Source organism: Ostrinia nubilalis, chromosome 9 (genome assembly GCF_963855985.1).
Source record: "Ostrinia nubilalis chromosome 9, ilOstNubi1.1, whole genome shotgun sequence".
In the NCBI taxonomy this organism is placed as follows: Eukaryota; Metazoa; Arthropoda; class Insecta; order Lepidoptera; family Crambidae; genus Ostrinia; species Ostrinia nubilalis.
Window position 1 is genome coordinate 9,019,221 of NC_087096.1, and position 15,811 is coordinate 9,035,031.

The 15,811-nt window shown below is 42.0% G+C and overlaps 1 protein-coding gene and 1 pseudogene across 1 annotated transcript; both read left to right on the forward strand.

Annotated features, from left to right (window-relative positions):
* Positions 1-1,049: 1,049 nt before the first annotated feature.
* On the forward strand, positions 1,050-5,865 carry LOC135074583 (28 kDa heat- and acid-stable phosphoprotein). The gene is made up of 6 exons (XM_063968923.1): positions 1,050-1,223; positions 1,460-1,550; positions 1,809-1,908; positions 2,270-2,400; positions 2,818-3,003; positions 3,567-5,865. Exons 1-6 carry the CDS (start codon positions 1,214-1,216, stop codon positions 3,568-3,570), a joined length of 522 nt encoding a protein of 173 aa, XP_063824993.1. The 5' UTR covers positions 1,050-1,213; the 3' UTR covers positions 3,571-5,865.
* Positions 5,866-7,589: 1,724 nt separating this feature from the next.
* Positions 7,590-14,093, forward strand: LOC135074584 (uncharacterized; annotated as a pseudogene).
* Positions 14,094-15,811: the final 1,718 nt, after the last annotated feature.

The window sequence follows — 15,811 nt, forward strand, 5'->3', positions numbered from 1 at the left end:
TACGATAAACATGTCAGTCAATTTGACAACCTTTGTCGGAAACATTATTCAATGAAAATATTGTCCGAACCCTTAGTATTTCTCTTCGACAAATACTTTAACACATTGTGAACCACTTTTCTTTCACGACTATAAAAATATTTTAGCAATTTAATTCATAAAACCAATTGCGCACATTTAAAATAAAGTTTGTTTACACTTTGACAGCAATAGACTGACATGCAAGGTGACATGTCAATGAAGTTTTCAGTTACTGTTGCCATTAAAAGAAATTAGTACCACAAGTTTTCCGCAACATGGCGAGGGTTTTTATGTTCCTGGTCAGGCTATACCAAACTTTTATTTCACTTTCCCGCCAGGAAGTTCATGAAAGTATTTTTTTTTAATGGCAGACTTCGAACTAATATTAATTTAGGAGGCGACATAAATCAATTACCCCAACACAAAACAAACCATAACCATAACCATTGTAATATTTTTATTTTCATGATTTATAAATACTTGTGTGTGCAAATGATTTGCACCGTCCATTTATTAGCTTTTTTTTATGTTTCTATAATAATAATTATTATTTTAATAATAACGCTAATTTAACCGTTATTCTATCCATAATCTGTGGTTATTGTTAATATTTTTAAGTCTGACAACATTTATGATGTCATCGGAGTTGCCAGCAAAGTATTTTTACCCTGTTCACTAGGAAAAAATATGTATACGTACTTATTGAAGAATCATGTTCTATTTTTCATCTTGATGAAAAATACAAAAAAGAAATATATATTGAGGAAAGTTATTTACGCATAATCAATATTTATCTATTTTAAGGTAGTCTGCGATTAAAGATGCGATAACAATAAACTTCTACCCGAGCTTTTGGTTTTGATAACACTAAATGACTGATTAGATCACATAATCTACTTACTGGCTGTGAGTAAAGCGCTAAGCATTTGATTTTCTGTCGTTAATAAAGTAATTTTATTACATACTTTTGTAAAATGTTTAACATTCATTTTTATTGACGAAGGGAAAGGTGTTTTAGCGCTAGCAACACTTTTAAATGCCGATATCCGTTTCCTGTAAGACGTCAACGCCAAAACTATCCTATTTTTCTAATATTTTGGTGATTTTGGTTTCCATCTCAAACCACGCAGTAAAATCTAATACAACTACCATCATAATCTGAAACCTAATCGTTCTTTCAGCTAAATTCATCATGCCGCGTGGTAAGTGCATCTCAGTCAAATTCTTGTTTTTCTTTCAATGTCGTCCAATGATATCTCCGAATGTGGTGAAAGATTATGCCTGTTTGAAGCTACAATGCTGCCGTTTTTGCTGTTAAAAATTGTTGTTTAAAGAGGTAGTAATTCCCATACGTAACAATGTTATTATTTGATGACTAACAACAGTTTATTTTGGTCTCTAACCTACAAATTGATGTTTGCAATCTGATTGTTTTCAGGTAAATATACCAACCATAAAGGTCGCAACCGTAAATTTACTAGCCCTGAAGAACTTGAGGAACAGAGAAAGCAGGAAGAGCTAAAACAAAAGTTAGTAATAATCTCAGTATGTATGTCAATTGAGTTCTACAGAACTGAAATAGAAAGTGATTCATAAATTTCATTGTTGAAAATATCATTTAAACATAAATTATATCAAAAAACATTAAACAATTTGGTAAAACTTAATTTTTTAACAAGAACAAGTTGTCATGTTGCATCATCCTTTTACAGATGATGTTTTATTCTATTCTAATTAGAAAACAAATGCGAAATAGTTGTTAAATTGTAATCTGATTGAATTCCCAGATGGAGGAAAGAACACGCAGACAGCTCTAGTGAAGAGGAAGAGTCTGGAGATAACAAATCAGGGTCTGGAAGTAGTGATGAAAGTGACTCCGATGAGGATGTAAGTTTAGTGCGTTATGCACCAATGTGTGTTAGTAATAAACAGAAGGAGATTGTAAGAAAACGCTTTGACATTATATTTTAAAACAAAGCTTCTCGAGAATTGTGAGTTTTTGAGGAACTAAAATTTAACAATTGCAATTGTTAAGTTAGAGAGCTTTTATTGTATTAAAAAACTAAGATAGACTGTCTGTTGAAATGTTATCGTCATTGTAAAAAGGTAATTTGATTTGCATGTCAAGTCCATTCAGTCTAAAAGATTACTTACATTGGATAATAATTTCCCAAAAATATTAAATAATTGTTTAAATTGAAAATGCCTACATAACTTTGTTGTTTAATAATAAAATTTATTTTTTCAGCATCCTACTAAAGCAAAAGGAGTCTCTGGGCTTATTGAAGTAGAAAATCCAAACCGAGTAGTAAAGAAAAATAAGAAATTATCTAATTTGAATACTAGCTTAGGAGAAGGAGAGAAACCTCAATTATCTAGGTAAGAAATTTGATGATTTAATAAATGAATAATAGAATAATTATGGTAAATAGACCAACTACGGCAGGAAGCCGCTGGATGCAGACAGCTACCAACTGGGCGATATGGAAATCATTGGGAGAAGCCTATGTTCAGTGGTGGACATTCTGTGGCTGAAATGATGATGATGATGATGATTTTTGACCCCTGATATCACATTGCTGTTGGCTAAAATGGCTAATTTAAAATTTGTGTGCTCCAACACTTGACACCGCCTTCCCCTTCATACTTCTTTTGTGCAGCTGTCCGTGTGTTTCTTTATTTTTTTGTTCTTGTTCTTGTTGTGGTGGTTTTTAATAAAAGTAAAAATGTCGCAGACTTTTTTAATATTATTTATGCTACTATCAAGTTTTAACACAATCAATATCTCACTTCCAGGCGTGAACGCGAAGAAATTGAAAGGCAACGCGCGGCGGCAGCGTATCAAAAGGCCCACGCAGAAGGCAAGACGGAGCAGGCCCGCGCAGACCTGGCCCGATTGGCAATCATCCGCCAGCAGAGAGAGGAGGCTGCCAAGCGGAGAGAGGCCGAGAAGAAAGCCAAGGAGGAGGTCCCTAAGAAGAGGTAAGTGATACCCTTTACTTTTACTATTGCAATGATGTATTCTACATACTATTAGACAGGGCAAGACGGAGTAGTAAGGCACGCGAATCGCTAGTTCAGGCATACCATGAGTAATACCCCCTAGCGCTGGTCTAATACTACTTAAGGGCCCACTATACTATGCATTATCATCTATTTTTGACTTGACTTAGCTGGGGTGAATCCCTTTGAATCCCCGAGGTCCTGGCCTTGCCTGGGCTTTTTTAAATATGTCAATAATATTACCTGTAAATTGTTTAGTCCAGTCTTTTATCTGACCAAATTGAAAAAAATATGTGAAAGAAACTAAAAAAAACAAATGCAGAATGTGAGGTGTTAACAATTAATTAAAATAAAATGACAATAAATGAAACTAATTTTTACACAATCTGTATTAAACTATAAACTGTATTTTTCAATTAAAATAAAAAATACATAAAATACAACAACAACAATAACAAGTAAATGTAAACAACAATATCGACAGTCACTATAATTAAATAGTTTTAATAATGCAATTAAATATTTTTATTTCTGTATTTCAGGTAGATAAATATGAGCTCCAATGAGAATGTTTCACCACTCGCTGTTTTATGCCCATAATCTCAGCTAGGTTAAGCTTTCAAAATCGCCCTCAACCCCCACTAAAAATTAAAACAAATCGTGTATAACTATTTTGTCCCAAACTAAGGAATTGCATGTCATTGTTAGTAATTAATAAAGTACGCATAATAAAATACCTGTATGTTATGTAAAATTTTGATTTTGTAAAGCTTTCCTAGCGTCGATGTTTGATTTTTGTCCTCTTACGGGCTTAGATTAATAAAACCTAGATAGATAGTCAGTGCACGAAAGGTGAGGCAAATTTTAGTGAGCCTGAATGGCTCACTCGTAAACGTCACATGAACTGTCAAAGTGAAAAATTGGTAAACACGTCCGACGACTTTTAATTAATTAAGACGGTTTGTGCTGTGAAAGGGTGTCTAAATACATCAGAAAAACGAAAGAAAGTGACCAGTGTTACATTTCATAAGTAAGTACTACGATTCGACGCGTATTTTGCTTGAATTTGGCTTTCAAAAATTAAATACGGGAATAATACCAGTAACAAGAAAATTTATTTCCCAATTGTTCGCCGTACAAATACACTTCCTTTTTTATGAAATCGAGACTTTTAAGTCGATTTATCTTATTGTAATTAGGTAGGTACTTTGAATTCAATAAATAAGTAAGTACATGATGCGTTTTGTTTTTGTTAATTATAAAATAATTAAAAACGTATTAAAAATTTCCCTACTTTCGGGAAAATCGCCTTCACTGTCTACACTCCCCAACAAAATTGACACTAATGACATAAGATTTTTACCTCACTCTTGACGAAGCGTTTGTATAGTTCCAAAATTCTGAACTGTCCTATGGATGACATTGACAGAGGGGCGCCACCGTCAATACCGGATCGCTGGTTCAGATTTTTGCCATGTTTGAAACCATATAGTTGAACGATGGTAGCGCCCCCCTGTCATTGAGTTTGGTGGGACAGTTCAGCGTGGGTCATCTATATGAAGACTATCCATCTAGGTTTTATTAATCTAAGCTTACGGGAATATTTTATATGTAAGTAAATTAAATTGATGCATTACATCTTGAAATATATTTTGTGATGTTTAAATAAACTTTATAAAGTATATTAAATTTGTAAGAGGGCAGCAATGCTTACCGTGTGGTAAAAAAATTGACAAGCACTTAATACGACAACTTTATACATTGTAGTCCAAACGTTGTTGACTATTTGGAACCTAAATCAAGTCTGTTACATTAAAATATGAGTGAGTGTAATATCCAGAAGGTCCTTTTGTACTCATAACGTGTACTTGTTGCGTATTCAAGTAGGTAATTTTTAATACAAAGGCGTTTATAAGATCTCTGTTTGTTTTTGCAATCTTTAAGGAATTGTTATTACCTTCTTAATACATGCCAGTGTAATAGACCTTAATGGGCTTAAATACAAATAAACTCAACATAATATTACTTGTTAAATATAATAATAAACGCATTGAGTTTGAGAGTCTACTGCGTTAGCATGCGTAATTTTTACCTACCGATATTAGCGCCATTTTTTACGAAGTAAGAATTGTTAGTAAACCATAACCTACAAATACTTTTTTGACTAATGGCCGGTTTCTGTATTCAAAGGATCGTCTCTCTATCCCTTTCTATTATGATAAGTTAGAACGGTATGCTATTTGTAACATTCTGAGTAATTATAATAGGATGTCCCGTTCTAATTTGAAGGTAGACAGGGACAGATACACGGTTAAAATCAAGCTTTTTGTATTTGACCAAGCACTATTGAAACCCGTGATTAAAACTTCAGAAATAATTGTTGATTATAGAACCCGGTTATAATCTAGGTAGGCGTATTACGTAGACTAAATAAATACTATTTTTTGTTGTTTTCGTAAGTTCAATTAACAATTATTATACTTTCATACTAATACAATTTATTAAATATGGGCCATTTGTAAATGAGGGTATGCAATAAAATATCGTCTATTTTAACATTTTCCTTGTAAAATACATGTAAAGATATAAAATAAAAAATAATGAGAACTTTGAATTGTTATTTATATTTTTCCATAGTATTCTACTATTTATATTGGAAAATTGAGCAATATTAGTCAATTTAGTTAAAATACATGTTTGATTACATGAGTATGTTTTACCTTTATTAATGGACTTAGGTATGAAAATTTCCAATGAATTTATTGCTTAGTCTATTGTTAGCCTCACTGGACTTTTTATAATGCAATTGTGTATCTGTACAAATAAAAATGGTAAACGAAATTACTTTGTTTTATATTCTTCCTTCCCGATTTACTTAGACGTTATTATTTTTTACGTTAGTACTTAATAATGTAGTTAGATCCTCATTTATTTTATTTATTTATCTATTTTATTTAAGTATTAGAATATTAATATAATTTTCAAAACATTTGTCTATTGAAAATTATTACTAAGCCACGATAGGGTAGAAGATGAAAAGAAAATTCATCCCCACTTTACATGTAGGGGAGCTACTCTAAAAAATTTTTTTTCAAAATTTTATTTTATAGTTCTGTATGTCGGCGTGATTAATATACATACCTCCACAAAATTACAGCTCCCTAGTGCCAATAGTTTCCAAGCAAAACCTCGGACAGACAGACAGACATATCAAAACTATAAAGGTTCCTTGTCAGGACTACGTAACCCTAAAAAAGGTACTTTTACGAATGTTTACGAAGTTGATGTATTTGTTAACATAATTATTACATTACACCCACAGACAACATAATTTATAATGTGAAAAAGGTAGCTCGAACAGTTACTTCTATTTTTCAGATTCTATTTTAATTTTTAAAGTGAAAACACGTTTAATTAAAGTCTAGGACTATTCAAATGAAACTAACAAATCTTCACAAGAAATCCATGCAACGTAGGTAATCATCTTTTAATATCTAAATAGCAACAGTCTTTTAATATTAAAAAATTGCTTACATTCTGCGATAGGCGTTGATCCGACTCCTTACAAATGTAAATGAATAATTTTTATTGATTCCAGAAAAAATCTGTGTGAAAGACTTATGAGGTTTGAAAGTTTTCAACTCGAGAAAATGTGCCTGCTGAAATGTTACCTCACTGTTAAAGTTTTTGGTAACTCCAACACCCTAAATCCTAATGTATTTGTTTCTTCTAAATTTAAATCTTCCGGTTGTCCCCAAAGTGTTTGCGATAACGCCAAACAGCAGGCATTGAATTTTTGTGCGGACAAGTTAGGCTCAAATTGCCCGTGATAAGGGTAGTCCAGATAGGACGGTTGACGGCGGTAGCGATTTTATCGCGTAGCGTTGAAATTTGCGAACTATACTTAGCGACATGTAGGCTAAAATGCAGATTCTTATCCAATTGTTTGTGTTTACTATCTTCAGCTAAAAATACAACATCTGAAAGAGTTATATTATTTTCCTTATAAATAGGTTCATCATCATTTCAGCCATAGGACGTCCACTGCTGAACATAGGCCTCTCCCAATAACATTAACGATTTAATTCTCTAAGGCAATGATGATGACACTCTATCATAATGATGTCTCTGACCCAATGTTGATTAAATAGGCCAGGTATAGACGGAAAACGTGTGCGTTTAGCCCACAAGTTGACTTTGAGAAAATGCCACATGCCATCAAGTTCGCTATTTGTACAGTCAATATAATCTAAGAAAAAAAAGTATCTAATACACCTTGTTAGCGACGTCAAAGAGAGTCAGAATTAATGTTAGCAACATCATGTCAATTAGTTCAAATTAACTAATTAATCTGTTTCGTAATTAAGAAAATGAACATGAAATTTTCGCCAAAAAGGCAATACCGTAGCGAAAACCATCAGGCTCTCTCGCTTACTCACTCGGTAGGCCTCTTTCTTGCATTGTCTAATCTCTCACTTCCACAAAATAGCTTCTCTTTCACACTTTTCTGGAAAATCTGGAATGTTCAGGAAAAAATGGAGAAGAAACGAGACAGAAGTATCGGACCTCTCGCTTCGAACATTCTAGAGCGTGAGATAGCAATATGTTTTGTCCTTGTCTTGCACGGATGGTCCGTTGCGCGAGGCAATACCGTAAAGAGAGCCGTTTTAGGTTTTTTGTCAATAACTTCGCCAATTTTGGGAATTTTGTGATGAAACTTTTTGTATAATGTAGATAATTTAATTACGCATCTGTAGAAAATAAGAAACCATTGTAAAACTACCTGCCAGTTGGAGAAAATTAGCAAAATCTGTGGATTTCCCGAAGACAGGGATAGCAATAGCGTGTGAAAGCGGGACGGAGATAGCCGCTCCCCATAAATACGGAATGAACCGCTCCAGCTGGCATGTTTTGTTCAGTTCAGAGAACAAGTGCTCCAAGCAACAAGTGATCTGAAGAAGCAAGAACTGAGAAAAGGAAGCGAATAATAAACGCGAGAAGTCTCAGCAAGTGAAATAGTGGTTTTATTCCTGCAAGTAGCACCTACTACGCCTGACATAGTAAGGGCAAGCTCTCAACGGCAGTCATCATCGTCCGGTCAGCGCTCTCGAACACACACAAACGCATACAGTCCACTGCAATCCACCACATTTTCCTGGTCCTTCGAGTAGCCGGATTACGGGAATAGCGAAGATGCCTGTCACCAGGTCGGAGAAGCTACGAGGTGCCGCCGCCGCGGCTAGCGCCGCCGCCGCAGGGAGAATTACGTCGCCGCCGGTTCATGGAGGAAGTACTCCGACGGAAACCACGGATACTTCATCAACGCTGACCCCGTATCCCGCCGGGGGCGCGTCCTCACCGCGCATCGCCAGGGACCACGCCGCGCCGGCTGTTAGCACCCGGGTTATGGGAGAGCCCGGCGTGCATTTGGGAAGAGGGGAACCAGCACCGCGCTCCTACACAGAGGAGATAACCGCCGACGTCACGAAGCCACACGAAGCACTAAGGGCCCGTATCGCGGAAGCAGAGAAGAGACGTGCCGCCGCCGCCGCCGCCGCAGCCGCCGCCGCCGCCTCCACGCCCACCGCGGCCAATGTTGCCGCCGCCACCGTCGCCGCCGCCAACGCCGCCGCCGCGACTCCCGCGACTACGGTGACCACCGTGCCGACTGTTGAAGGACAGTACGCGCCACCCACGCCGCAAGTGCATGAACAAACGCCGCGACTGTCACGAGTGAATCAGGACACGCGCTCCGTCCGCTCGTCAAGAAGAAGGGCAGAAATAGAGGCCAAATTAAGAGTGGCCCGCCAGGAACTGGAAGTTGCCAAAGCGGAATTGGAGTTGGCCCAATTGGATTCCGACATGGAAGAGGATCCAGAAGAAGTGCAGTACAGGCAAATGCAGGTCGAAAATTGGTTGGACCACTCGAACACCATCGCCGAGAGGGTCCCGCCGGAACTACAACCGATACCGCCGCCGCCGCCCGCCGCGCCGCTGCCGCCGCCGCCACAAGTTCTACCGCTGCCGCCGCCACCGCCGCCGCAAGTGTTGCCACCGCCGCCGCCACAGCCGCTACCTACGGAAGGGAGAACAGACATTCAAGAGTTAGCCATGGCCATCACCAAGCTGTCACAGAGGGCAGAGGGTGGCCTCACGAGACAACTGGTCGACCTCCCAAGTTTCAATGGCGCATGTGAAGAATGGCTCGCGTTCAGAAGGTCATATGAAGACACCGCGCGCTCCTTCACGCCGGCACAAAATTTGGCGCGACTACGAAGGTGTCTCCAGGGACACGCGAGGGAGGCAGTCAAGAGCCTCCTGTTCACCGCCGAGGATCCAGAAGAGCTGATGAAGAGCCTGGAGGTCCGGTTCGGCAGACCTGGAGCCATAGCCCTGGCGGAGTTAAAGAAGATGGAAAGGCTGCCAAGGGTCAACGAGTCATCAGGGGAGATCTGCATGTTTGCCAGCCGAGTCCGCAATGCCGTGGCCACCATCAGGGCACTCGGCAAGACAGAATATTTGTGCGCACCAGGGGCCGTGGAGTGTCTAATAGAGAAGATGCCGCCGACCATGAAGTCTCGGTGGCTGATGTACCAACGCGAGCGCCGGGCAGAGGGAAAACCAGCGCTCGAACTCATGTATGACTTCATGGAAATTGAAGCAGATATTAACAGTGATTACGCTCCCCCGGAAGTGTCCTGGGACCAGAAGAGAAATATGTTCAAGAGGCCGGTTCACCATGTCCAACAAACAGAAGGACGCCGTGAAGAACCGAAGACTGACGCGAAGAAGTGCCCAGAGTGCCGTGAGGACCACTGGTTGTACGAATGTAAGAAATATAAGGAAGCCAGTGTTGAAGATAAGTGGGAAATGGTGAAGAAGGCAAGAATGTGCTTCAAATGCCTGCGCTTCAAGCACTCAAGGAACACGTGTCGGGCACAACCATGCAAGAAGTGCATGAGATGGCATCACATCAGTCTTCACTCAGAAAAGCCCGCAGCGGCGAAGACTCAAGAGAAGCCCGCCGAAGGAGTTGTATCGTCGGTACACACCACAAGCTGCGGAAAGGCCTACTTGAAGATGACGCCGGTGAACCTCTACGGGCCCAAAGGGACAGCAAAAGTGCTCGCGCTCCTGGACGAAGGATCCACCGTCACGCTGCTGGACTCATCAGTGGCAAAGAAGATTGGGGCGCAAGGAAAGCCGGAAGCCATCACCATCGAGATGGTCGGGGGGAACGGTATGCAGAAGAGCAACTCCCAGAAAATCAACATGAAGATCAAGGGGGTCCATTGCAGAAATAAGCTCAAAATGGAAGCAAGAACTATCGACAACTTGAAGCTGGCGAAACAAGGGGTCGAAGAAAGAATGCTTCAAAAGTGTAAACACTTACAGAAGATCAAGGACAAGCTGGTCTACGACAAGGAAGAACCACAACTACTGATCGGGCAAGATAACTGGGGGCTCATAGTCACACGGAGACTACGCAAAGGGAAGGCCTCCGAACCAGTTGCCTCCTTGACCAGCTTGGGATGGGTCTTACACGGATGCGACGCCGGAGGAAGTGTCCCTGTCAAGTTCGTGCACCACAGCAGGTTGATGGAAGACGAAACAGAAGCCCTGGTCCGCCGGCACTTCGAGATAGAGTCGCTCGGGGTGCAAGCACGTCGGCCAAGTAATGACGCCGACAAAAGGGCACTCGACGTCCTAGAGAAGACCACGAAGAGGCTACCAAATGGACGGTTCGAGTCTGGGCTGCTGTGGAAAAATGAAAGGGAAACTCTACCGAACAACTACCATCAGGCACACCAGCGTCTCATCAACATGGAGAAGAAATTAGACAAGGACCCAGCACTGAAGACTTCGTATGAAGAACAAATAGAAAATCTGCTGAAGAATGGATATGCAGAGAAAGCTCCAGAAACCACGACGCCAGGGAGAACATTCTACTTACCTCACTTCGCGGTGATGCACCCGATAAAGAAGAAACCAAGGATAGTTCTCGACGCCGCCGCCAAGTTCAACGGGAAGAGCCTCAACGATGCGCTGCTGCCTGGGCCTGACTTATTGCAGTCTCTCTTCGGAGTGCTTCTCAGGTTCCGGGAAGGTCCAGTCGCCGTCGTCGCCGACATCAAGGAAATGTTCCTACGCATCCAAATGAGGGAAGAAGACCGGGACAGTCTGCGGTTCTTATGGCGCGGCAGCAAGAGGAACGGCAAACCGGAAGAGTACCGCATGGCCTCAGTGATCTTCGGGGCAACGTCATCACCGTCTACGGCAATTTATGTCATGAACAAGAACGCAGAAGACTTCAAGGAGGAACACCCGGCAGCCGTGGCAGCAATACGGAGGAACCATTATATGGATGACTACTTGCAAAGTTTCACAACGGTAGAAGAAGCCAAGCGGATCGCGAAAGAGGTACAGACGATCCACAACAAGGCGAGCTTCCACCTGAGAGGATGGGGGAGCAATCAACCAACCGTTCTCGAAGGAATTGAAGATCAGCGACAGGAGGAAGTCCTCGAACTGGGCAAGGAAGAGAAAACCCTGGGGCTGAGATGGCTAATCACAGAAGATGCACTCGCCTTCAACGTGGGCTTCAGGAACACTCCGCCCGAAGTACTCGCTGGGCAAAGAGTACCAACGAAGAGGGAAGTCACCAGCGCCGCATGGATCGGATACTTGGAAGACGTCGCCGTACTAAAGGAACTGAAGATCCCAAGGTGCCTGTCGCCAAGAACCAGAAGAGGGCAACTCCACACGTTCTGCGACGCGAGTGAAGAAGCGTACGCCGCAGCCGTCTATTGGCGAACGGAAGACCCAGACGGCACGATACGCGTCGCATTGATTGCTGGGAAAGCAAGGGTAGCTCCTAGCAAACCAGTGTCTATCCCACGGTTGGAATTGCAAGCAGCATTATTGGGCAGCAGACTTGCCTCATCGGTGGAGAAGGAGCTCGATTTGGAGATTGAAGAAAGGACCTTCTGGACAGACTCCAGCACCGTCCTTCAATGGTTGAAAGCAGACCCGAGGAAATTCAAGACGTTCGTGGCCCATCGCCTCGCGGAAATTGAAGAGCTGACGCGAATTCAAGATTGGAGATGGGTGCCGACAAAGGAAAACCCCGCAGATGATGCCACAAGAGGCACTCCGAACGAGTTTGATGAAAACGCAAGATGGTTCAAAGGTCCCGCCTTCTTATATGGAAACAAAGAAGATTGGCCGGCGAGACGCTTTGAAGTCAAAGAAGAACTCACCGGAGAAGAGAAGAATCCCCAAGTTGTTGCCACATTGAAGGTCATACCACAAGTCACTCCGGACCCGAAGAGATTCTCCGACTGGACTCGACTGCTACGCAGTACAGCGCGCATATTCCAGTTCATCGACCTGCTAAAAAGAAGAGTAGCGGAAAAAAGAAGTGTCCACATCGTCAGGCACCGAAGATGGAAGAAAACACCGAGTCACGTCCCCCGGGAGAAGAAAGAAGAAAAGGTCTTCTTAACGCTGGAAGATCAAGTTCATACATAGGGCAGAAGAGGAGCTTATCAAGAGGAGCCAGCAGGAGAGCTTCTCCAAAGAACTTTGCTGCCTCGAAAAAGGGAGGCCATTGGAGAACTCGAGCCGACTAAAGAAGATTGACATATACCTGGATGGCCGCGGAATCCTAAAACTGAGGACGCGCACCAGGAAGATTGGTTCGGGAGAAGGACGAACCAACCCGATCATACTGGACGGGAAAAGTCAAATCTGCCGGCTCATCATAGGGTTCTATCACAAACGGTTCTACCATGGCAACTCCGCAACGATAATCAACGAAATAAGGCAGAAGTTCTGGGTACTCGGCTTGCGCAGCACCACAAGATGGATCACACATGGGTGTCAATGGTGCAGAGTCCACAAGGGAGAGCCTCAAATACCACCCACCGGAGACTTGCCGGCCGAACGATTGCAGCATCATCAACCACCCTTCACCTGCACGGCAGTGGATTACTTCGGCCCGATGCAAGTCACGATCGGGAGGAGAACTGAGAAGAGATGGGGAGCCCTGTTTACCTGCTTAACGACCCGGGCGATACACCTGGAGCTGGCTAATTCATTAAGCACCAGCTCCATGATCATGGCCCTGCGAAGAATGGCTGCACGAAGAGGGACGCCGAAGATAATCTTCAGCGACAACGGGACTAACTTCGTGGGGGCCAATAGAGAATTGCAAGAGGCCGCCTCAAGGGAAGGAATCACATGGCGATTCATCCCACCTGGATGTCCGAATATGGGAGGCGCCTGGGAAAGAATGGTCCGCTCGGTAAAGACATCATTAATGACCATTCTTAAAGAAAGATCACCGCCAGAAGAGGTCCTGCACACGCTCCTCCTCGAAGTGGAGCATATCGTAAACTCACGTCCCCTTACCCACATCAGTATGGATCCCGAAGACGAAGAAAGCCTAACGCCGAACCACTTCCTCATCGGAAGATCCTGCGGAGCAATGGCGCCGGGCGTGTTTGAAGACCACGATCTCATCGGGAGGGCGAACTGGAGGACAGCGCAGCGCTTGACGGACCACTTCTGGCAAAGGTGGCTGAAGGAATACCTGCCAACTTTGATGCCGAGGAAAATAGCCGGCCGGGAGACCGAAGACCCTCAAGTCGGCGACGTCGTATTAATAGTCGACGCGACGCTACCAAGAAACACTTGGCCACGAGGGGAAGTGCTGCGAGTGTATCCTGGACCGGACGGCAGAGTAAGAATCCTCGACGTGCGAACACCCGGAGGAGTGCTGCGGCGACCGACGCGACGAGTGGTAGTCCTGGTTCCTGCCAAGACGTCGCATCCGGAGGAAGGAGTGCTTCGCACTGCGGGGGAGAATGTTAGCGACGTCAAAGAGAGTCAGAATTAATGTTAGCAACATCATGTCAATTAGTTCAAATTAACTAATTAATCTGTTTCGTAATTAAGAAAATGAACATGAAATTTTCGCCAAAAAGGCAATACCGTAGCGAAAACCATCAGGCTCTCTCGCTTACTCACTCGGTAGGCCTCTTTCTTGCATTGTCTAATCTCTCACTTCCACAAAATAGCTTCTCTTTCACACTTTTCTGGAAAATCTGGAATGTTCAGGAAAAAATGGAGAAGAAACGAGACAGAAGTATCGGACCTCTCGCTTCGAACATTCTAGAGCGTGAGATAGCAATATGTTTTGTCCTTGTCTTGCACGGATGGTCCGTTGCGCGAGGCAATACCGTAAAGAGAGCCGTTTTAGGTTTTTTGTCAATAACTTCGCCAATTTTGGGAATTTTGTGATGAAACTTTTTGTATAATGTAGATAATTTAATTACGCATCTGTAGAAAATAAGAAACCATTGTAAAACTACCTGCCAGTTGGAGAAAATTAGCAAAATCTGTGGATTTCCCGAAGACAGGGATAGCAATAGCGTGTGAAAGCGGGACGGAGATAGCCGCTCCCCATAAATACGGAATGAACCGCTCCAGCTGGCATGTTTTGTTCAGTTCAGAGAACAAGTGCTCCAAGCAACAAGTGATCTGAAGAAGCAAGAACTGAGAAAAGGAAGCGAATAATAAACGCGAGAAGTCTCAGCAAGTGAAATAGTGGTTTTATTCCTGCAAGTAGCACCTACTACGCCTGACATAGTAAGGGCAAGCTCTCAACGGCAGTCATCATCGTCCGGTCAGCGCTCTCGAACACACACAAACGCATACAGTCCACTGCAATCCACCACACACCTGCTTTTACCTAAATACGTAAATCCTGTTTATATCTAGAAGGCTGACTTCTATTTCCCAAGCTTACAAATCAGATGGCACGTAGTTCAGAACATATTCAAGTGGAATTATCGTTTTGAAAGAGCACGGTCGCATCGTGAATATGCTTAAAACTTCTGTCCGAATTTCATATTCATAGCGCAGATGCGGTCAAGCTAAGCGGCCATTTTACTTATCTCGGCAACTATTCGTGGCAGATTTAGATAGTGCCACGTTAGCTTTGTATGTTGTTATTTCTGCCTTTGTACGAGATACGAAATGTTACCTAGTTCTCCAAACTACGGGGTGGTTGTGGCAAACTGCTGGTTTGCATTTAAATATGACTGAGTACCTACCTCATAACGTTTAGGTATTCTGTTTGATGATAATAATAGGTACATATTCGTTTTGTGTACTGATAGTCGTACTAAGGTGATAGTAGTGGAGTCTGTACATTCATAAGCTGTACTATCTTATTTATTTAGATAGTTAACACAATACTTACTTATAATAAGACAATAACGTCTATAAAAATAGCATAATTTTAACTGATAGCTCAATTTTTAAATTAGTAGATAAGATAAAAAACTTAAAACAGATTTTTCGCTAAAAACAAAAATAGACTAAGCAGTTCAACAGCACATTAATCGTGAATTATTTGAAACAAACTGTAACTTTGTTAATTTCCTGAACAACATATTAATAATATGGATTTAGGTAGCAAATATTAGCTAACTGAACATCAGTCTGTTTACTAATTAGGTAGCGTGGGTGGTAAACAAGGCTTCGTATATGAGTAGGATTAACAAAACGTGTGTGTATGTTACCTAAATGTTACAGATTTTGTTCACTATTTCATAGCTTTTATCTGAATGTCATAAAAATGACGTGCCAACATGTCATCATCATCATCTCAGCCATAGGACGTTCACTACTGAACATAGGCCTCCCATATTGCCCGGTTGGTAGCGGCCTGCGTCTAGCGCCTTCCTGCTACCTTTAAGATGTCGCCGGTTCTACTTTG

What these genes read in the sequence shown, in the direction of transcription:
- LOC135074583 (XM_063968923.1), top strand. An exon ending in AAAGTGACTCCGATGAGGAT is followed by an intron (nt 1,909 to 2,269) that starts GTAAGTTTAGTG and finishes TTATTTTTTCAG; the next exon opens with CATCCTACTAAAGCAAAAGG. An exon ending in GAGAAACCTCAATTATCTAG is followed by an intron (nt 2,401 to 2,817) that starts GTAAGAAATTTG and finishes TCTCACTTCCAG; the next exon opens with GCGTGAACGCGAAGAAATTG.